At 43.5% G+C, this 23,438-nt stretch overlaps 1 protein-coding gene across 3 annotated transcripts; it reads right to left on the bottom strand.

The window, feature by feature from the left end:
• Window positions 1-9,990: 9,990 nt before the first annotated feature.
• TAP2 (transporter 2, ATP binding cassette subfamily B member) lies at window positions 9,991-23,131 on the bottom strand. 3 transcript variants are annotated; one of them, XM_059178716.1, is made up of 13 exons: window positions 22,953-23,131; window positions 22,606-22,676; window positions 22,006-22,506; window positions 21,801-21,915; window positions 20,444-20,574; window positions 19,955-20,160; window positions 17,152-17,349; window positions 16,910-17,038; window positions 15,519-15,707; window positions 15,177-15,350; window positions 14,838-14,997; window positions 14,386-14,511; window positions 9,991-13,829 (listed from the first exon to the last, which is right to left on the bottom strand). In XM_059178716.1, the coding sequence occupies exons 2-13, from the start codon at window positions 22,607-22,609 to the stop codon at window positions 13,726-13,728; spliced, it is 2,037 nt and encodes a 678-aa protein (XP_059034699.1). In that variant the 5' UTR covers window positions 22,610-22,676; window positions 22,953-23,131; the 3' UTR covers window positions 9,991-13,725. The 3 variants fall into 3 exon arrangements, with proteins under 3 accessions (XP_059034699.1, XP_059034697.1, XP_059034698.1); XM_059178714.1 differs by having other exon boundaries at window positions 14,375-14,511; window positions 22,953-23,129; XM_059178715.1 differs by lacking the exon at window positions 22,606-22,676 and having other exon boundaries at window positions 14,375-14,511; window positions 22,953-23,128.
• Window positions 23,132-23,438: the final 307 nt, after the last annotated feature.

Here is a 23,438-nt window from a genome sequence, read left to right as displayed (position 1 = left end):
ATATTGTTTATCATGCATTTCACTATCTTTTAACCAACAAGTCTCTTCTCCTATGGCTGACATTGCCAACAGCATGTGCGAATAAAGTCGAAAGTAGACAGCGTTCTGAAGAGTTTGCCTTAAGAGGAGTTCATGAAGGGATTATCAGAGAAGAAATAGAAGAGATTGAGAACTACCTGAAGAGTATAAATCAAGAGCGGCCACAAAAAAGAAAATGAAGAGAAGATAAAAGAATAAAATGCTGCAAAAAATGTTCAAGAGAGAGCTCCTGGGCAGCTCAATCTGTTACACATCTGACTTCAGCTCGGGTCATGGTCTCAGGGTTCTGGGATTGAACCCCATAATGGATTTCCCCCTCAGTGGGATTCTTCTTGCTTTTCTGTCCCTCCCCACCTCCCCTCAAAAAATAAATACAATCTTTTTAAAAGATGTTCAAGAGGATTAAATATAAGGATTATTGTGTTTTAATAATTAGTGGAGCGCCAACAACCTTCCGTGGGACATAGTATTAGAAATGAGTATTAGAAATGAGGCAGCAGATATAAAGTCCTTCAAGAATGTTGGAAATGAAAATAAGGGAAAAGATGGGACTCTTAACTTTAGTAAAAAGCCACACAAAAGATAAGTTACCTTTAAGAAAGACCTTAATGATTAAATAGAGAATGGGTATTTATGGCGAGCACTTGTTGTGATGAGCACTGGAATTATATGTACATGACAAATTACCAAATTCTACTCCTGAAACCAATATTACACTATATGTTAACTAACCAGAATTTAAAAACTTGAAACGGGAAAAAAAAAAAAAAGGAAAGACCATAACAAGTTTCTCAGTCAAGAGGAAGGCATCTGTATGCAGGAGAAGTTGAACATAAAAAGGAGAAGAAAAGTAAAATTACCTCCAAAATTCTTAGTGGAATCCAAAGAAAGAGATTGTCAGACTTGGTTATAAAAAGGAACACTTGTTCAGAGACTAAGATGAAAACAGGGAGATTTGAGGTGAGAAAGAGGGGAATGAGGAAGTTCTAGTCATATGGTTCAGTGGACTCATTTAAGACAAGGCAAAAATCTGCTAGAAAAGTGTAGGAAGAAAATCTGATTGACAACTATAGAGAGAAGGCTGCTTTTTAACCAAAATAGTCAATAAGTACAATTATTATTCATTTAACACAAAGCCATCCATGCCCAATATTATGGACCATGCAGGGACGACACAGATATGTTCCTTGTTCTCAAGAAATACATAATCTAAGCAGGGTGACAAGGAAACAGTCCACTCCAATGTCAGGAAGAATGAGATTAATTTGCTAATGTTTGGGTACACGAGAAGAGTAAATTTCAACTTAATCTAGAAGGAGTTCATGATAAAGTTGATACTTGATACAAGTGACATAACAAGCAGAGATTTTTAGAATTTGGAACACCCAGTACATGAGGACAACAGAAAAGAGATAAACAGTGAAATAAAATGTTTATCTGGAATCCCTTTCAAATTCCTTATTATCTGCAATAAATATATGCCTACCACTTTAGAATGGGAAAAGATACAATATAATTTTTTTTTTTAATTCTTCACTTCCCAGAGAGAACACACATGCTTGGGTGCTTATGTAAGGTAGGATCATGATGGTAGTTGACCAGAAGATCCAGAAATACTTGACTTAATGCTATGTGAAATATGCTTGGGAGGCCCACAGGAAATCTCTACCCATAAGTAGTAATACCAAATTGTAAATCAAAAACTAACTCCATTATTAGCTGGTCAAATCTCTGATACCCTAGGAGAACATTTTATGATACTTTTCTGTGAAGCACGTTCCCTCTTAAATCGCACTGATACCACTAGCCAGCTAGAAAGGATTAAGAACTCCCAAACATAAGAGTAATAGCGTGGGTCACAAAGGGATTCTGTTCAAAACGGCAGAAACAGAATTCAGAAAAGAGCTGAAATGCAACTATATAACCTTTAATTAACATGGCCCTGGAACTCTTAGTAAACACACCCTGCCCTGGGATCTGACCGATCAAAATAATAATTCTTTCTCCTGGGAGATCACAACAGATAAAGAAAAAGATGGGGAGGTATGGAAGACATCACTAGTGTTGACCAACATCCTCTACTTTCTGGGCACATGGAAAATTGTACTTCCTGGCTTCCCCATACTATGTGAACAAAATGGTTCTTGGTCACAGAATTTAACTACCATTGCATGACTCTTCTCTTCTTGCCTTATCAAGTCAACCAAGACAGCCTGTGTTGAAGTGGTGCAATCAGTATATAAAAGCAGTCTAATCAGCAGAGTCATCATGATGAGGAGAAGCCCTGGAGAGTCCCCCAAACCCACAACAGGTGCTGTATGAATGAGAGGGAAGTTTTACTTGATTAAGGCTCCGAGGGTTGTTACCAAAGCCCGCCCTAACTTAATCTAACTAATATAAGACAAGAACAAGAATGTTGACATGCCCCCTGCACATCCCTTAAGTAGATTTGAATATTCATGAATTAGAAGCCTGAGCACAGGCCAAAACTGGTAGACTCTGTCCACAGAGCATCTGACCCATGACTGTGCTACTTCTTCTAGAGGCATATGGTTGTGTTGCTCGCACTTGGGAGGGCACACATGGAGCTGAGTGAAAACGTGGTAATCAGAGGGAGCTCATGCCAATGAGTTTTAGCTTCCTCCCTTCTTCCTACCCACATTTACCTTAGTCTTCCCATGTATTTGATCTCATTTAGAAGTGGAGAAAAGCATTCTACTTGAAGCTAAGTGAATGAGAACCTGACAAGGAGAGTCAGAAGCAGGAGAGGGTAATAGAGGCTTAAGCCCAAGTCTGGTTAGCTCCTCTGCAGGCAATACTGTAGCTGGGCTTCAGCCCCTTCTCTCAAAGATGAGAGAAAGATCTTGAGGAGAGAATAAAAAGTGAGGCTGATACAGATAAAAGGCAGGATTGTTTTGGAGTTAGAGGAAGAGAAAGAGTTGATAGATGGCAAGAGGTGTTGAAGGGAGACTGGAGGATGTGGATTCTGAACCAGGAAGTTAGGAGGACCACTCTTTCCTAATTCTGATGTGAATGTGTTTAAGGCTCATAATGCTAAAATCTGGCTTGCCTACATCATCATCATCATAGCTAATATTTGTTGATTATACTTTATGAGTCAGTTTTTAAGCACTGTGAATGTCTGTGTCTGTGCACGGTGGTGGAGGGTGAGGGGAGAGAGAAAGAGAGGAAAAGAATAGAGAGAGAATCATACTAATAACCCTTGCAGAGATATTATTATGACCTCCCTCTTCTAGCTGAAGTAGTGAAAGAAATGCAAGGGTCACATAACTAGTAAGTCCATCAGCAGTGCTTTTCCCATTGCATGGTAATTCTTACTTGGAGGCCCAGGAAAGCTTTATTTCTACTGCTTCAGTATCCTTGCGATGATAAGATGCACAAAGGAGCAAAATAACTGAAGGATTTTATTAAAACTACTTGGAGTCAGAACAGACCCCCAAAATATCCTACCTCACATAAGGAAATCAGTGGTCTCATATATCGCAAGCAGGGAGTGGCATAGAATCCATTTATGGGCACTAAGAAGAGAAACCAGTACCAACCCGTGAATCTCCCTTGTCAATGGCCTCTGATGCAAGCATCAGTTCATCCAGCTAGAAACTTTGTTGAATCCGATCAGGGGAGAAGCTAATAAAGGGAGAGGTGGTGGCCTGGCTCCTTTCTCCCATGTTTTTGTTTTTGTGTTCTACTTCTATGAGCTTGAAAAACAAAGTGGGGCATTCTGAAGTCTCTCTTCCTTTCTGATTTCAGCCAAGAGCCTTACCTAATATAGATACAGGCTCTTCTGTGACTTACCGCTCCAATCTGTATCTTCATCCCTCTTCCTCATTCCCTCTTTCTTCTATTCTCTAAGGAGTGAGAGAAGGTAGGTATGATAGATGTAACTGTTTCCTTTTTTTATTTTATTTTTTTAAGATTTTATTTATTCATTTGACAGACAAAGATCACAAGTAGGCAGAGAGGCAGGCAGAGAGAGTGGGGGAAGCAGGCTCCCTGCTGAGCAGAGAGCCCGATGCGAGGCTTGATCCCAGGACCCTGGGATCATGACCAGAGCCAAAGACAGAGGCTTTAACACACTGAGCCACCCAGGTGCCCTGTTTCCTTTTCTTTAGAGAGAGAGTGCACACTTGAGTAGGGGGAGGATGGTGAGGGGCAGAGAGAGAGAGTCTTAAACAGACTCCGCACTGAGCACAGAGTCCAACATGAGGTCATTGACCTGAGATCAGGAGATCATGACCTGAGCCGAAATCAAGAGTCAGATGCTTAACTGACAAGGCCACCCAGGCAACCCAATGTAATTGTTTCTTGAGAGCAGTATAAAATCATTATTCTCCTTATTAGCTGACAAAAATCCCCCTTTAATTACTATTTTGGTGATTTTAAAGTTGAAATAAACGGTTCATTTACGTTGATTTTATTCTTCCTACACCTGCCTATGACAAGAAACATAAACTGCCTTGGAGACATCAGAAAAATATTCTGAGTTACTGAACAGAAAATGAAAACATAGAAGTGCCTCACTGGCTCAGTCAGTACAGCATAAGACTTTTGGTCTTGGGGTCATGAGTTTGAGCCCAATGTGGGGTGTGGAGCCTATTTAAAAATAAAATAAAAACATTTTTAAAAAGAAAAAGGAGGAAGGAAGGGAGGGAGGGAAAGGGGATGGGAAAGAAAATGGGGTGTCTGGGTGGCTCAGTTGGTTGAGCATCTGACTCTTGATTTCAGTTCAGGTCATGATCTCAGCATCATGGGATCAAACCCCGCATGGGGCTCCTCCGTGCTCAGTGCAGAGTCTGTTTGTCCCTCTCTTTCTGCTCCTCCCCCTTGCTCTCCCTCTCAAATTAATAAATAAAATCTTCTTCAACAGAGAAAATTAATACAGATTTTTAAGGAACACTGTGTTGAGACACAGTTCAGCTGAAGAAATTATACTAAGCTAATTAAGAATTTTGCCAGCTCAAAATACTTGCTAATCCTCCTTCCCTGGTGATACATGAGGGAAAAGGTAAGAAGGAAAGAATATGAGAAACAACAGAAATCAGTAGAATGTGGGGAGTGTCGGAAGCAAACTTGTGATCTTAGTGAGAATCCATGTGGGAATGAGGAACCAAAGGTCTGGGCTCTAATCAGCTATCACTTCTTTGACATGATGGCTCGCAGGGTGGATCCATGCAACACATTGATTCATGCTTATTATGTGACACCTTTCTCCTAGGTTGGTTTTGTCCATCACATCATCCTGGAAAAGCAAATGTTGGTGGTGTTTTCTTCTACTAATTTGTTTATTTCAACTCATTATTCTTAAGAAAGACCCACAGAAACTATCATATTATGAGCTTTAAAAAGGCTGTCTAGAACAAACCCAAACCTATCCTGTTTGTTTGTTTGTTTTTTCAATTCATGGTAAATTCTGTTGTAAACAAAATATTGTAAATATTTTTAAGGATTTTTGCATCGGTATTTTTTTAAGATATTATATATTTATTTGGCACAGAGAGAGAGATCACGAGTAGGCAGAGAGACAAGCAGAGAGAGAGGGGGGAAGCAGGCTCCCCGCTGAGCAGAGAGCCTGACATGGGGACGATCCCAAGACCCTGAGATCATGACCTGAGCCGAAGGCAGAGACTCTAACCCACTGAGCCACCCAGGCACCCCTGCATCAGTATTAATAAGTAAATTCATCTAAAGTTTTTATTTTCATGTCATAGTTTAACTTTGATACTATATTCACTTCACTAAAAGAGCACATCTGCTGCTGCTGAACCATTTAATTAGGATTAGAATTATTTTTTTCTTTTTCTTTGAAGACTTTATTACACTGCCCTGAATATCTCAACCTGGAGCTTTTATTGGGGTAACTGTTTTACAATTTTTCCTGCTCCTTCATTGGAAATTATTCTATACAAATATTGTACCTCTAAAGGCATTGCTTTTGGTATATTTTTCAAGAGAATTATTCATTCAATCCAAATTTTCAAGCTTATTTTTATAAAATTGAACAAATTTCTTAAGATTTTCCTGTTCCTGTATTAATTTTGTCTTTTCATTTCTTATTTTCTCTACTTTTTTCTTGATTCAGTTTGTCAGTGGCTTATTTATTTTATTGAAATTTTTTAATTTTGAATTTATTCTATTTTTCTATTTCTGACTCTTCAGTTTCTGCATTTATTTTTATTTTTATTTTTTTGCATTTATTTTTATTATCTGCTCCTGTTTTCATGTGACTGGTTGTGCTGTTCTTTTCACTTAATTAGCTTGGTTTTGTTCTTTCCTTTAATTGATTCAAGCAGTGAGGGCCTTGAATTCTCTGCTGAGTACTGCCTGAGCTATATCCCAAGACTTTTGATATGTGACTTTTAATTATCATTTTTCTAGAAATTGTTTGCATTTGTTTTTCTCTCTGATAAAGAAAGAGACAGTTTCTTTAAGTTTCTATGTGGAGAAGCATTTATCTTTTCTGATTTTTTTATTATGATCCAGCTTGTTCCATTATGGTCAGAGAATACTATCCGTATCATTTCTACTTTTCGGAACTTAGTGAGGCTTTTTGCACCATAATATGTAGCCCACTTTCATTAATGTTTTGCTGGAATGTGAAAATATGTGTTCTCTAATTTTAATGAAGAAAATTTAATATAGATACATCAGATCTAATTTTATTCAGTTGGACTATCTTCTGTGATCATACTTATTTTTGTCCACTGAGAAATGTAAATTAAAGTCATCTAATACTAGTATATTTCTGAATATTTTCCTTGTGTCTCCCTTAACTTCAGCTTTATGAGAGTTGTTTATGTGATATCTAGAACTGAAATGCACATCTTCTGTATCCATTGTGAATTTTACACTTTACATTATAAAGTGCCTTCTTGCCTCACTCAATTTTTTTTCCATTTGAATTTCATCTTTTTAATAATAGTGTTGTGACCTCTGCTTCCTTTTTGTTTGCTGTGCCTTTGCCATCATTTTATTTTTTGAATAAATGAATGGACCTGAGTCACTCTATTTTAGGTGTGTTTTTTGCATATTACAAACAGCAGTTTTTCTTTCAATCTAATCTAAAACTATTTATTTTATATATCAGTTAAGCCCACTTAAAATTTATATAGCAAATAGATTCAGTGTAATTTGTGATTTGTAGGTGAAATTATTTTCTGTTAAATATGCTGCTTATATGAGTAATTCTTTTAGAAAATCTTGGTGTCTCGTATTTTCTAAATTGCAGTTTTTCAGATATTTTAAAAGGTGTATATTTGAGGATTGTCCTGATAATGTTATTCTTATATAATACAACTAGCTCCGTCTTTCTTAGATAGTTTCTACTAGTTATGAACATCATAAAAGTGCGTTTAACCTACATCCTCTCCTCTCCTCTTCCCTTTTCCTTGTACTTACCTTTGTACTCTTAATATGTTATAAATATGAATACTTGGTTTATCCATTTTGTGAGGTAGCTTTAGACTCCCAGATATTACAGACAAGGCCATCAATAAGCTTATTCTATATCCTTACTCATTTTTCTACTCAACCTACAATTGTTGAGAAAAATGTTTCTGTTTGTCAATTTCTTCTTCTAATTCTACCTATACTTTCCTACATATTTTGTGGTATTTTTTGCTAGGTGTAGACTGAGTCTGTTTTAGTACAATGTTCTTGTTGCCATTATTCAATGGTTGTCTTTGTTTCTGCTAATGCCTTTGGCCTTTGACTATATTTTTAGGTATCAAAGTAACTACAAACATTGTCTTCTGTTAGTGTCAGTTTTGTATATCCTATTGCACGTCTTGATTTTAACCTTTTCATATTTTTAGGTTTTCTTTGTGATTAATGTGAAGAGCATGTAACTGGATTTTGTGAGCACCTTACCCACGGCTTCATTTTCTGCAGTTTCAGTGACACATGGTCAACTGCCAACCACAAGCCAATGATCCTCCTTCTGACAACAGGTCAGAAGGTCAATGGTAGTCTAATGCTAGGTCACAATGCCTACATCACTTGCCTCACCTCATCTCATCATACACTCATTTTATCATCTCACATCACCATAAGAAGGGTGAGCATAGTACAATAAGTATTTTGAGAGAGAACAGTACATGACTTTCATTACAGTATATTGTTATATTTGTTCTATTTTATTATCAGTTACTGTTCTTAGTCTCTTTCTGTGTCTAATTTATAAATTAAACCTTATTATAGCTATATATAGAGAGAGAAAAGCAAAATATACACGGAATTCAATTATTATCTGTGGTTTCACGCATCCACTGGGGGGGGTCTTGAAACCTATCCCCCACACATACGGGTGGCACAGCTGTATCGTTAATCCAACCTGAAAACCTCTTTTAGCTTCAAACTTAAGTTATTTACATTTATTGGGATTACTAAATTATCTGAATTAGTTTCTACTATTATTGTGTTTTCTATTTTGTTACATTGTTTCTTTGCTTCACTTTTTTCTTCTTTCATCGCTTATAGTAAATTGAGTACTTTTTTTTAAATTTTTTTCTTAACAAATAATGTATTATTAGCCCCAGAGGTACAGGTCTGTGAATCGCCAGGTTTACACACTTCACAGCACTCACCACAGCACATACCCTCCCCAATATCCATAACCCCACCACCCTCTCCCTACTCCCCACCCCCGGCAACCCTCAGTTTGTTTTGTGAGATTAAGAGTCTCTTATGGTTTGTCAATTGAGTACATTTTTTAAAAGATTTTTTTTATTTATTTATTGGACACAGAGAGGTCACAAGTAGGCAGAGAGGCAGGCAGAGAGAGAGGGGAAGCAGGCTCCCTGCTGAGCAGAGTTGACTTCAGATCCTAGGACTCTGAGATCATGACCTGAGTCCAAGGCAGAGGCTTAACCCACTGAGCCACCCAGGCGCCCAAATTGAGTACATTTTTAATGTATTCTCTAACTTCCTCTTATTGACTTAAGAATTTTAAATTCTAACTAGTTAAGAGTTACCTCTATACTTTTTAAATTTTTAAATTTAAATTCAATTTAATTAACATATCCTACCTTATTTGTTTCAGAGGTAGAATTCAGTGATTCATCAATTGCATATAACATATAACACCCAACACTCATCACATCAAGTGGCCTCCTTAATGCCCATCTCCCAATTACCATCGCCCCCACCCACATCCCTCCAGCAACCTTCAGTTTATTTCCTATAATTAAGAGTCTCTTATGATTTGCCTCCCTCTCTGTTTCATCTTATTTTCCTTCCCTTCCCCTGTGGTCATCTGTTTTGTTTCTTAAATTTCACATGAGTAAAATCTTATGGTATTTTTCTTTCTCTTATTGACTAATTTCGCTCAGCATAATGCCCTCTAGTTCCAACCACATCATTGCAAATGGCAAGAATTCATTTTTTTTGATGGTTGAGGAATATTCTATTGTCTATATATACCACATCTTCTTTATCCATTCATCTGTCAATGGACATCTGGGCTTTTTCCATAGGTTGGCTATTGTGGACATTGCTGCTATAAACACTGGGGTGCAGGTGCCCCTTCGGATCACTGTATTTCTATCTTTTGGGGTAAATATCTAGTCGTGCAATTGCTGGGTCATAGGGTAACTCTATTTTTACCCCTACATTTTTAAGATAGTTTTAAACTGGCAATATCTGAAGTTAAACTCTACCCCCTTCCAAATAAAACAAAGGCTTTGGAATGTTTTCCTTTATCTGCCTCATTCTCATGTTGTGATTGTTCTACCATGTTCTTAAATTTCATAGTCATATCTGTTCGTGATTTTTATAGTTATTCTTCATTCCTCATTCTGATTTACCAATTTATAGACAGATATTTTGTTTTTATTGTTGTATGTGTCATTTTTGTTTCCTGTGTCCCAATTTTTCTTGCTCAATTTAGTATGCTTATGTAAGTGGTAATAAAAGAAAAACAAATGACAACTACCATATGATGTCACTTTTTATTCATAAGATTGATAAAACCTAAAAAGCTAATTTAACAGCACTCCATGTTGATGAGAATGTGGGGAAACAGATAAATTTATATAGTACTGATGGAACTGTGCATGAATACCTTTATGAGGGCAATTCTGCAACATATATCAATATTAGTAATATATATACATACACTTGGACTCAGCAACTCCCCATTTAGAATTTTAACCTATGGGTATTCTTGCATACGTGTATTATAATGTCTACACAAAGCATTACTTATACTAGCTAGAGACTTCAAGTAACCTAGCTACCCATCAGCAGGAGAAGACAAGCTAAATGAAATACAGTACTTCCATAAAATAGAGTGCTATATAGTCGTATATTTCTAAGTATAAAAAAATAAAGTTCAAAACAGTGCATCTAAGGACCTATTTGTAAAACTAGGGCACAAGAACATATTCACAAATTTGCTTAAATTTACATGAAATTTCCCTAGAAGATAAATATAAAGCTTGGAACATGGACTGTGTGTGCAAGGGGTCTTAGTAAACCATGGGAAGGATGGGAGTGAGGGTTTCCTCTACATACCTCGTTGGGGCTCTTCAATTTTAAACCCCATTAATATATTTCCTATTCACATAAATACATTTTTAAAGAGACTATTAGGAGATAAGCAGATAGAAGGAGTATAGGCAACTCTTTTGAGTTTTGTAGTAAAGCTGGGCAGAGTCCACCTTTTCCAAGCTTTGTGAGCCAGACAATGTGCCTAAACCTCCATTTTCTCATTCTTAGAACTGATATAGTAACACCTGCACCTAGGATTATCTTGAGGAAAAAGTACAAAGATATACATGAGGCACTTAGCACAGCACTCGAATGACTATTGTTATTGTAATGGCAATTACATGAATTGTGATAATTCATAAGTCCATAAAACTCTAGGTTCAAAACCCAGTATTTCCTACGATTACTAAATGGGCATCAGATTCAATCAGATGGGTGCTTTTTTGGCTCACTCAGCACCAAAAACCAGGAAGATCTTTGTTTTCCTTACTTCCTACTCCTTTCTCCAAAATTCTGACAACTGCACTGAGTCTCCTCTTGAATCACAACTGCCATGAGAATGGCAAAGGGGCTACCCTACGTGGCTGGGGAAAAAGATTTGAAATTCAATGCCATTTCCACACTGGGCAAAGCAGATGGGTTGTCTGTAGGCTCCAGAGAAATCTATGAGAGTTTCCTAAGGTTTCCCCTCTCCATTCATACCACCCTTTGGAAAGAGTAAAATATGACTGAATGGGAAAGATGCCGAAGGTAAGTGACAAGAGGAGGAGGTTATGGGGCAGGCAGATCAAATGGTGTTGGGGGGAAGGCGGGGTGAATGAAAAGAACTAGAACTCAGGAACAGACTAGAATTATTCATATCTGTGATTACCAAACAAACCACACTTGTAGGCTTTTGCCAAAGTTCCACACTTTGACCTCCAGGGAACATTTCCAGAATGTGTCCCTGACATAAGGTCTACTTGGGAGTTTCCCTCAGATAACCAACTTTACAGACACCCTAAGATCCGGAGGTCTGTTGCATTTTTCTAAGGCCCATCTGAATGCCTGAGTTTTCTTCCCAGCTCAATCACTGAGTAGCTCTGCAGTTTCAGGCCAGTTCCCCTTTCTATAAAGATTTGACTGCTTTATTATTTTTAAGATACCTTGCAGGCTTAAACTATTAGGTGTCATTATATTGAGGCTATTGTCATTACACTGAAGCTATCAAAGAATTTTAACAGATCATCTTCCTCCTTGAGGGCAACAATTTCCCTAAGGTTGGGACATACAGGAATGATTATTCCCATTTTATAAACAGAGGAAGGACGTTTGGTTAAGAGGGAAAGAAATTGGGCCAGAATTGTCTCTCTCCACATGGGTATTTAAGTTCAGTGGTATTTGAGACACTAACACCAGAATGAAGTGAAGGCTTACCTGCATAAGAAAGCTCCTTTCTCTCACTTTGCCCATTCCCAACAGTTACCAGGATGAAAAAAAGAAACCAAAACTGCAAAAGTTCCGGGTCGTTCATTGCTAGAGCTGGAAAGCACCTGGTGTTTCTGGGAACGTGAAAGTTTCTCTTTCCTAGAATAGGAACCTTCAAAGGTAAGTCCCTCCCAAAAGGCAGTAATGCACACAGCTCTGAATTTTCAGTGGTTGGCATGTGGAGGGAGAACAGAGAAGATTTATTCATTTGTGCAACAGACATTTGCTTATTGTCTGCTATGAATCGAGCCCTGTGTCAGGTAGTCAATATAAAACTTAGTAAAATATATGGCCTTCCCCCACCCAGGAACTCGTGGTCTAATGGGAGAACAGAAGGGTGAGGGGATGGGGAGTTTATTACAGGCTGTGAAAGAGCTAAGCTCTGGGGCAACAGAAGCACATGCAAAGGATACTTTCTCCGACTGAGCTCAGAATGGAAGACCTGACCCGAGTTAAGTCTTGAAGGACTGGGGTAAATCATAAAGGGTGGTTCAGGAAGCAGCAAGAACACACCATATGCAAAGGCGCACAGGCATGAGGAGGGCAGGAAGTTTGCGGTGGGAGCTTAATGCAGCAGGGAAGGGTGCTGCAAATGAGCTGCACAACCTCGCATGCTGTGAGGAAGATCTGAGCAGAAAGGAGGGAAGAGCTTGAAGGACTTTACGGAAGTTACGTCATCTTATGTGTCTGCAAAAGAAAAATGACTTCACAAAGAACAGCTGGAAGAGCTGAGCCAATGATGGGGAAACCTCTTTGGTGATGAGATCATCTAAGACTAAATGAAAGTTATAATAACCACGGGACTAGAGAGAAGGCAGAGAATTCAGAGCTCTTTACTGAATCTGAGTATGAATTCAAGATTATGAACACACGACATCATATAATTTACTGGTTGAGGTTGTGGACTCAGGGGTCAGGCTTGGATTCAACTCCAACTCCACCCCTGTGTAACCTTGGGAAAGTTATTTAACTTCTTTGAGACTCAGTTTCCTCACCTGTAAGATGGGGATAATAATAACCAACCACATAGGCTTAAGGAAAAGGACTAAATATGATAATGCCTGAAAAACATTTAGCATACTTCCTATCATATTAAAACTCTATAAATGGTAGTTATTACCAGTGTTTTATTAACACTGTTAATTAGGAAACAGTGTTCTACCCCTCCACATCCTAGCTTCCCCTAAAATATCAGTTATCAGATATCAGATATCAGTGTGAAAGGGGAAAGACACAGAAAGGCAACCTCATGAATATTTACATCATACTGGCTAACATTTATCTCGAAGAACAGATTAAGACACAGGTAGCTAGCAGAACAGTAGCTATGGTCACCTATGGTGAAACAAGGGTTAGTTTTACTTTTCTCTATGTATACGTGTTATTTACATAATAAGGAAAATGTACTTTAAATAGATGTATTATGCCCCAATACTCAGCAGCAGGGAAATGAGGATCTTGGAAACAGACAGCACCCCCCTTTCTCCCACCCCCGGTCAGCACACGTGGTCCAAACTTCCACCATGCCAATAGCTCTAGGAACAACTACCCAGCAGCACAAGCCCAGGGAAACTCCCAGCACGAGCTACTCTGGATCATGGAGATGACTACTGGAAGGGTCCCGTGTCCCCGGGCTCTCAGTCCTCCAGGAGCTGCTGCACCAGGCGGGAATAGAGGTCCTGGCCCTCCATGAGCTCTGAGTGCTCCCGCAGCTCACCCTGCCTGAGCACCAGGACCTGGTCCGCACTCTGCACCGTCTGCAGCCTGTGAGCAATCACCAGCACTGTTCGGTCCCCGTGGGATTTCCAGTCCTGCAGCTGAAGGGGGAGGATCATAATGCCTCAGAGGGTAAGAAGAAGGGCCTGGGTGGCTCAGTGGGTTAAGGGTCTATCTTAGGCTCAGGTTATAATCCCAGGGTCCTGGGACCAAGCCCTGTCAGGGGGCCTGCTTCCCCCCCTCCCTCTGCTGCCCACCCTGCTTGAGCTCTTTCACTTGCTCTCACTCTCTCTCTCAAATAAATAAAATCTTTTTAAAAAAATAATAAAGAAAAATAAGAATAGGATGGGCACCATATCGCAACTGGGCAGTATCTCTTGTGGCACAGGGTAAAGAAGACGTGAACGATGAGAAAGACGACAAAGTCTGCACTGCCCTTCTCTCTCAGCTGTCCCGCTGTAAAGGGAACTGGGGAAAAGGAGGGGCTGTTCCCACACCCCATACTCTCCATTCCACTCTCCACCCCCCGCGAAAGCATAGATAGTCTTCCACTAGTGGGCCATTTGTCTTCCTCTGCCCAATTCTGCATACACTGGTCCTTCAATCATGAGCCTCAGGTCCCACTGCCTGCCGCCCCAGGACTCACAGCCTGCTCACACTGGACGTCCAGAGCACTGGTGGCTTCATCCAGGATGAGGACTCGTGGGTTCCGCACAAGGGCCCGGGCAATGGCCAGACACTGCCTCTGTCCCGCAGCCAGCTGCTTCCCTTTCTCCCCTACATCTGAGGAATCCGAGAAATACCTTTTCTCAGACACAAGTGGCCATGACAGCGTCCTCCCCATGAGCAGGGACGAGTGCACAGCTGGTCTTTCCACCAGCCTATGTCAGAAGGGCAGGGGTGGACACCTGTTGGACACCTCTCTTGGCTGGCCCAAGAGAGGGAGCACTACTACCCCCGGGGGCTGTCTCCCAACCGGGACCCGCAACTAGAAAACTCCCAGTGCCAGGGAAGGCAGGAAAGTGGGAGCCAAGCACCGGGCAAAGAAATAGCAGACACAACCCATACCCCCAGGAAGCAGCTCCAGCTCCTCTTCTGAAGGAAGGTACCTGTATTCAGTCCGTGCTCCAACTCCTGAATGAAGCCATGGGCATTGGCGGCCTGGGCAGCTGCCATCACCTTCTCATCACTGCAGCTCTTCAGCCCATAAGCAATGTTGTCCCTCACAGAACCCGAGAAGAGCACAGGCTCCTGCCCCACCGAAGTCACCTGCGCAGGGGACAGTGTGTTAAGCCCCCAGGGCAAGGATCCTCTTTTCCTCCTGGCCTAGCTCCCTTAGAATGTGCTCCATGTTTCTTCCCACGGATCTCCCATGCTCTCCGCACATGCTTCTTCCCTCCTATCTCCTGTTCTTCCTCACCGCACCCCCTCTGACCACCACCACCCACCTGTCGATGCAGGTAGCCGTGTTCGTACTCGGAGATGGGCTTCCCATCCAGCAGCAGCCGTCCCCCAGTGGGCTGGTACAAATTCTGCAGCAAGGCAGCCACTGTGCTCTTCCCGGACCCATTGGGCCCCACCAGAGCCGTCATCTGACCAGGGCGTAGAGTGAACGTCAGCCCCTAGAAAAGCCGAGAAACAGTCAGAGGCTTGCCCCACGGACCTCGCCTTCTGGTTCTGTCGGGGGGGGGGGGGGGGGGATCAACCTCTCAGAGACAAAGGATCTACTACAGGCCGTGCCGCCTGGGAGCCGTGGTCCGGGTTCCCTCCTTGCAGCCCCTCTCAGGCACCTTGAGCACAGGCTGGTCGGGGCGGTTGGGATACGCAAAAGAGACGTCTTGGAATTCCACCAGCCCCCGCAGAGTGGGAGGGGCCAGCGTCCCCGGCGGAGGCAGCTTTGGCTTCCGATCCAGGTACTGAAACACCTTCTCCGCAGCCCCGACGTTGCTGAGCATATCGCCGCACATGTAAACCAGGGTCTGGAAAACAGGAACGGAGGGGTCAGTTCCCCAAATGCAGCTTCACCAGAAACCAGCTCCCCAGCTCCTCGCACGCTCCCCTGCCACACTCTGTCCAGGTCAGGCTTGGTAGCAGTGTTCGTACTCGGGAGATGGGCTCCTGCGTACTCGGAGGGGATACCTCCCCTCATCCGAAAAGGCTTCCCTCCCCCTAAATGTGCAATTCAGATGGAATTTAAAGGCAACCCAAGGCCCCAGCGAACCAATCTGCAACGTAAAGGACAGAGAGGTCCGTACTCGGGTTCAGCGCTAATTCTCTTCCCCATACCCTCCAGTTCCCGCTCCGTATTACTTGTGCACCATTCTGTTTTGCCTTAACTGGACAGGGAGCTCCTTAAAAGCAGGCACTATGCCCACCTCATCTCTGCCACTCTAGCCACCAGAGTGCCTAGCACAGCTCTTCATACATAAAAGATGTTTCACAAATATGTAGGAAAATTATAAAATAACCACCAAGGTGAAGTAGCTATTTTTGAAAACTGGTAAATCTAGGAAAAGACCCAAATGCTATTCTGCCTTTCCTACTCAAATTGTACCACTGGGTTATCAAAGAGTGGACCAGGGTAAGTCTCCCTGGATAGATGTATTCCAGCTATTAAGTGGAGGAATGGTAGAGTGTCACCGTCTTGCAAGCCCTAATGATTTTAATGAATCTAGGCATTGAGCATTAATGGCTGATGCTACCACAGACATACATGAGAGAGATAAATGTAATATAGACACATATGTTACATGGATGAGACAAGTGGAAATATAACCCCTGTATTTGATAAATTTTAGGAACTACTGTTACACTTTTTTGGTGTAATGTGTTTCCTGGTTATATTTTTTAAAATATTTATGTTTTAGAGATATGCCCTGAGGCATTTACAGATAAAACTATATCTTGAATTTGTTTCAAAATAATATGGGTGGAGGTAGAGTTGAAACAGAATGGCCATGAGTTGGTAATTTTAAAGCAGGTGATGCGTACATGCAGGTTCATTATAGTTCATCCCTTTTTGGGGGGCATAAATTTGAAGTTCTCCATAATATAATGAGCTGGGGGTTGGTTTGGTTTGTATTTTTAAGGAGCTCAAACAAAGGCCCAGGCCCAGAGGCCATAGAGAAAACTGGGGAAGGGGGTGGGGGTTGGTGAGAGTATGTCCAGGCTCCTGACTCACCTGCACATAATGGCCCATGTCCTCCTCATACAACAGGAAGGAGAGCAGCCCGCCTTGAGTGAGGTCCCCAGCCAGGATCTGCTGCACCCCACAGTTCAGCATCAGTACCTGCATTCCCAAGTGCACCATCTGCAGGGAGAGAAGAAAGCCCTGAAAAAGAGTCCACCACACAGAGCAGCGGGGACCCCACTGCCTTCCCTGTCCCTCTCTGGCTCCTAGCCCCAGCCACACAACCTCCTCACCCTCTGAAAGAGTAGGTAGAGGGCACGTTCCAGGTCTCGTCGCCACCACAGCTGCCGGCACCGTTCCAGGGCCTCCTTATAGAGACGGATTTCCTGCGCCTCGGCTCCAAAACTGCGAACCGTCTGCAGCCCTCCAACAGCCTCCCGCACCACTTGTCCTGCTTTCGCCAGAGCATTTTGGATGTCCAGAAGCAGTGCCTGCAAAAGTGGGCAGCGGGGGGGGGGGGGGGTGTATAAGGGGCTGATGGGGCAGAAGACAAGAGACCTCCCCCAAGCTACCTAAGGGGCGCCTGGGTGGCTCAGTGGGTTAAAGCCTCTGCCTTCAGCTCCAGTCATGATCTCAGGGTCTTGGGATCGAGCCCCCGCATCGGGCTCTCTTCTCAGCAGGGAGCCTGCTTCCTCCTATCTCTCTCTGCCTGCCTCTTTGCCTACTTGTGATCTCTCTCTCTCTGTCAATTAAATAAATAAAATCTTTAAAAATAAATAAAAATTTCTAACTGTCCTTTTCCCCTCTTCCTTACATTTCTTTCCAAAAGAACTAGGGAATACAGGCTCCCCATTTGCTCCTTCATTTAAGGGAATCCATACCACCCGCAGCATCTGAATGAAACCAGAAGAGATCATTTTCCTAAAGAGCCACTGCTAGTTAACAAAAGGTGGGGATGTAACTCAAAACGGATAAAAACCTAAACCAGAGCTAAAACCATAAAACTCTTAGAAAAAAACTTCAGGGCAAAGCTTCATGACACTAGATTTGGTGATGATTTCTTGGAATAACACAAAGTACAGCCAACAAAAAAAAAAAAAAAAAAAAAAAAACTGGTCTTCATCAAAATTTAAAACTTTTGTGGGAGAAAACATTTCCAAATCATGTATCTGATAAGGGGCTAATATCCAGAATAGTGAAAGAAGTCCTACAACTCAACAAGTAAAACACAACGCAATTAAAAAAATAAGCAAAGAACTTAAAAAGACATTTCTCCAAAAAAGATATAGATATGGCCAACAAGCCCATGAAAAGATGTCCAACACCACTAGTCACTAGGGAAATGCAAATCAAAACCACAGTGAGCTATCACCTCATGAAAATTAGGATGGCTGCTATTTTTTAAAAAGCACTGCATATTCATATACAGCAGAATTTTACTCAGCCATAAAAGAGAAGGAAATCCTGCCATTTGCAACAGCATGGATGGAACCTGAGGGCATTATGCTAAGTGAAATCAGCCAGAGAAAAAGAGGAATACTGTATGATCTCATTTATATGTGCCATCTAAACAAACAAAAAAAAAATTTTTTCATAGAAAAAGAGATCGGGCGTCTCTGCCTTCGGCTCAGGTCATGATCTCAGGGTCCTGGGATGGAGTCCTGCATCAGGCTCTCTGCTTGGCAGAGAACCTGCTTCCGCATCTCTCTCTCTCTCTCTCCCTCTCTCTCTCTCTCTCTGCCTGCCTCTCTATTTGTGATCTCTCTGTGTCAAATAAATAAATAAATTCTTCAAAAAAAAAAAAAGAGAGAGAGAGAGAGAGAATGAGAGAGAGAGATCAGATTTATAGTTAACAGAGACCAGAGGAAGGGGTGGGGAATGGACTGGAGGAAAGCAGACAAAAGGTAGAAACTTTGAGTTGTAAGCTAAATAAGTACAGGGGACTGTAATAAAGAAACAAACAGAAGATAGATAAGTGCTGGAAAAGAAAGGGAGAAATCGAAACCCTTGTGTATTGCCAAGGGGAATGTCAAAAGGTGCGGGTGCTGTGAAAACCATTGTGGTGGTGGGTCTTCCAAATATTAAAAACAGAATTACCATAACATCCAGCAATTCTTGGTCTGGGTATATCCCCAAAAGAACTGAAAGCAGAGACTCGAACAAATATTCGTACACCCATGTTTACAGCAGCATGGCACAATAGCCAAAAGGTGAAAGCAACCCAAGCATCCGGAAAGAGATGAATGGATTAACAAAACGCGGTCTAAGCATCAATGGCGTATTAATCTTAAAAAGGAAGAGAATTCTGACACGTGCTACAATAGGGATGAACCTGGAGGACAGTACACTACGTGAAATAAGCCAAACACAAAAAGACAAATACTGCATGATCCCACTTACATGAGATACCTAGAGTAATCAGATTCATGGAGACAGGAAATAGACCTGTCATTGCCAAGGGCTGGGAGGAGGGGAAGTGGGGAGTTATTGTTTAATAGGTACCAAGTTTCAGCTTGGGAAGATGGAGACAGTTGCTGGAGATGGATGGTGGTGAACCTTGCACAACAATGTGAGTGTACTTAATGCCGCTGAATGGCACAATAAAAAAATAGTAAAAATGGTCAATTTTATGTTATTTAAACTTTACCGCCACTTTTCTAAAAAGAGAGAAAGGAGAGCTGATACTCAGACTCAGGACTTCCTGACTGCACTTTTCTACTTTCTCTACACTCGACCCAAATTGATTTCCCCTGATTAGAAAGGGGGAAACTCTGCTTAAAATCTTCTAAGACAGCATTTTTAATCTTTTTGTGGGGAAGGCACGACCAGACTTCTTTGAGAATCTAGTAGGAGGTTATCTTGTTTCTAGAAAAATGCTCCCTCTTCTTCTCCCACTCTCTTCTCTCTCTCTCTCTCTCTCTCTCTCTCTCTCTCACACACACACACACACACACACACACACACACACTCTTACATAAAATCCCAGGGCCTAGGGCCCTTCTCAAGCCTGTCAGAGCTACTGCTCTGGAGGCTGAGAAGAGAAGACCTCTAGGAGAGCTTCTTCTGCCCTGGGGATTCCCTAACATTCCCACGTACCTGATGGCGGACATCGTACACTTTTTCAGCTGTTATTGCCAGAGGCACCTTGAGCAGAGAGAGGAGGGCCAGCCGGGGGGACAGGCTGAGCATGAAGCCATACAGCCCCACCACTTTGACCAGGCTTCGCAAGAGCACGTTGGCATTCAGAGCAAGCCAGCAGCTCATCAATTTGGTATCTGAGTTCAGTCTCGAATTCAGCTCCCCTGGGGAGGACAGAGCCAGTGAGGAAACCATGTGTAAAGCAGAACACCCAGAGACTGCCCCCACCGACCGTCCCCACTGACACAGCCCCCTCTTCTAAACACACCCCCTCACTTGCAGAGACCAGTGGAGGCGACCTCACTACCCCATCCCAAAAGAGAGCTCAGCAGCTCCTCGCCCTGGCACCATGGGTGCAGGTGGGAAGAGAGGCTGTTTACAGGGTGGAGGGTAACTGAGAGGCAAGAAAGGTCCAGGGGAATCCCAGACCTGGACTCCAGGCCCCACCTGTCTTAGTATCCTGGAAGAAACTGAGGTCCTGGCGCAAAAGGGAGGAGAAAAGCAGCTGCCGGACCCGCACGTTGACCCTGGACATGGTGAAGGTGAAGCAGCTCCCACGGCAGCCGGCACACAGTGAGCTGTGGGAACGGGGATGAAGGGGACACAGGTGCAGAGAGGGAGGGAACGAGTGAGAGAAGCAAAGGAGAAATCACAGAATGAAAAGAAATACAAGGTTGGAGAAAGTGCACCATGAGAAGCAGAAGAGAAGCAGAGAGAGAGAGGGAGACAAGGGGAGGGGCAGGAACAAACAGAGGCAGGAAAAACAGGACAGAGAGAGCTAGATGTGGGAACAAAATCGTAACATATACAAATTCACGAGTATCTATGGCGCTCACTCCATGCTAGACATAGGGAAGACCATAATAGAAACGAAGACATGTCAAGAGAAATAGCTTGTGGTCCTGCCTGACCCAGAGCCCACCTTCTTCAGTGCTGTTCCTCTACCCTCCCCCTCCGTCTTGGTCTCTTGCCCCCCCACCATGCCAAAGCCCTCCTTCCTACTTTACTCTGGGAACTGCAGCAATGAATTCCCTTGCCCTCCTCTTCTCTGGAGCCCCAGAGACATGCTGTTCCCTCACATCTATTGTCCCTGAAGTTGAGAATTCCTCTTAGGCCAACCATTTATATAACAAAACTTAAAGGAAAAATGAAAAAGATAGAAGCAAGTATTTCACAAAATATGGTTTCCATGTTTAGAAGGCTGTTGGGATAGTCAGACATAAAATGAGGAGGGTTTGAACTCCAGCAATCGCTGTGAGAATGGCCAGAAAAGAGCCACAGGAGGAACACTTTGAAAGCAGGAAACAGTGGGGCTAGTGTCTGAACATCAGGAAGGCATCAACAATACTGATGCTTGGAGCCTAGGACCCTGTTTGTTTCGTACATGGGAATAAAAGAGGGAGCCACTTTCAAGAAGACCAGGAGGGAGTATGATACATATGAAGGTCTGGGTATGTGGAGTGTGAGATGACAGTGGATTGTCCAATGGCAATGTCAAGAAGAGAGGTGAACTACAAGACTAGAGCTGGGTGTAGAAACATGGGTCTGGGAGTCGCTTCCGAGGAGCTGGCTTCAGCAAAGAGAAGCAAGTATGGATTGGAAGCATAATGTTGGGTAAATAGAGTGAATGAACGAAAGAGTGGCTGAGAGTGTGAAACAGAACGGTGAATAAACACTTTCACACATATTCTGGTTTAAGTATTTTATGCTTCATGTACTAAAGGATCTGAAAACAAAGTCAGGAGATGGAGGGCCCCTGTAAAGACGTGAGGCTAGCAAATGAACCCAATTAAGGATCACCTACCTGCCAATGGAGAAGAGACACATGAAAAAGATGGCGCTGGCAAAGGCATCAGGGTCAAAATCACCTCTCAGAATGTCAATGACATGACCGGAATAGTAAGGGATGAATGTCTCACCTGAAAGCGGCGTGGAGGAGAACAGATGAAGATGCTGGCACCAAGGACCTCTGCCCACCTCCAATTCCCAATGCCCCCTTCCAGACTCACCCAACACGGCAACAATAAGGAAGCAGAAGGCTGCAACGAGATAGGGCAGGTCTGGCCAGGAGAGCTTCAGCAGCCTCCACATCAAGTCTGTGTTGTTCTCCTGGCCCTGCTTCCTCTCCTGGGCTCCTGGGGAGCTCAGCAGAGCCCACATGGCCCAGCTTAGCCACGCAGCCCCATACCCCACCACCAGCCAGCTCCAGGGGGCTGAAGCCACTCTGACTGGGGGAGCACTCAAGGCCCCTGGGACCAGGGCCCTTAGGGAAAGAAACAGGGGGGTCCCCAGACAGAGCGGGGGCAGCAGTGTTCCCACCAATCCCAGGAGTCCTCCCACCTTTAGCAGGCACCAGAGCCCTCCAAGTCGCAGGGTCCCCTCCAGCCAAAGGCCTGGAAGCCCCGGGGGAAGGAGAGCCCCCAGAGTCCCCTGAAGCAGCCAGAGGAGAGCCGAGTCCGCCAGCAGCAGGAAGGCGCAGGGTCTCAGGTCAGAGAACCGCATGGTCTTATCTAGGGGGAGAAGAGGAATGACGGAGATGGGGTCCCAATCCTGGCCCTATGCTCACCACCCCGACTCCGCTCAACGAGTCCGTCAGCTTCTCAATTTACCCATCCCCGGTGCCCATCACTACGGCCGGCTTATGACAGAAGGCATTCTGCCTGTCATAGGGAGCCTCAGCCTTTAAAAAAAAAAAAAAAAAGAAGGGAAAAAAAAAAAAAAAAAACGTGATTCCCCCCCACACACACACCCGCCCTACGTCCAGCCCGCCGCCGCCGCCACCGAGTTCCGAAGAGCCACCCCGCGGTCCCCGCCCGGCTCCCTCGCACTCTCCGGGAGGCCAAAGGGCCGGGGGGAGGGGGAGCGCAGCGGCGGGGGGGGGGGGGGTCGGGGCGAATGGGTGGCGGGTTGGGATGCTTCGGGTAGCGCTCCGGGCTCTGGGCGGTTGCGAACTCACCCGCGGCGGCTTCGGGACTGCAGCTCTGGGGGGCTTTCGTCTCCGTGCTGAGCACCGAGCTCTGAAATCAGCTTGTCCTGGTTCTCCTTCGTTTTCCCCTTCAGTCTGCCAGCGGCACTCTGCAAGCGGGGGCGTCCCGGCGCCCGCCGCTTTCGCTTTCGCTTCCCTAGACCGAGCCCCGGTTTCGGGCAGGGCAGCCACCAGCAGGGGACGCGCGACACCTGCCGCCCGCGGAAGCCCAGTGCCAAGCCGGGCGCACACGGGACGCGCCCCGCCCCTCAGGGAACTTCTTGCACTTAGCAGCGGTTACTCTGTAGCAGAAAACTCCTGCAAAGTGTTTTAAGTTCATTAATTAAAGCAAAGCTCTTTCAAGGAATGAGATGTTTTATATTTGGAGAACCGCTGGATTTTCTTGCCTTCAGTTCTGATCCTATTTTGAGAACTGCCTCTTCCTATATCCTCAGCTCCAGTTTTAGAGTCTGGGAT

Source organism: Mustela lutreola, chromosome 6, assembly GCF_030435805.1.
Source record: "Mustela lutreola isolate mMusLut2 chromosome 6, mMusLut2.pri, whole genome shotgun sequence".
NCBI lineage: Eukaryota > Metazoa > Chordata > Mammalia > Carnivora > Mustelidae > Mustela > Mustela lutreola.
This window is presented reverse-complemented; position numbering and strand designations above follow the sequence as displayed.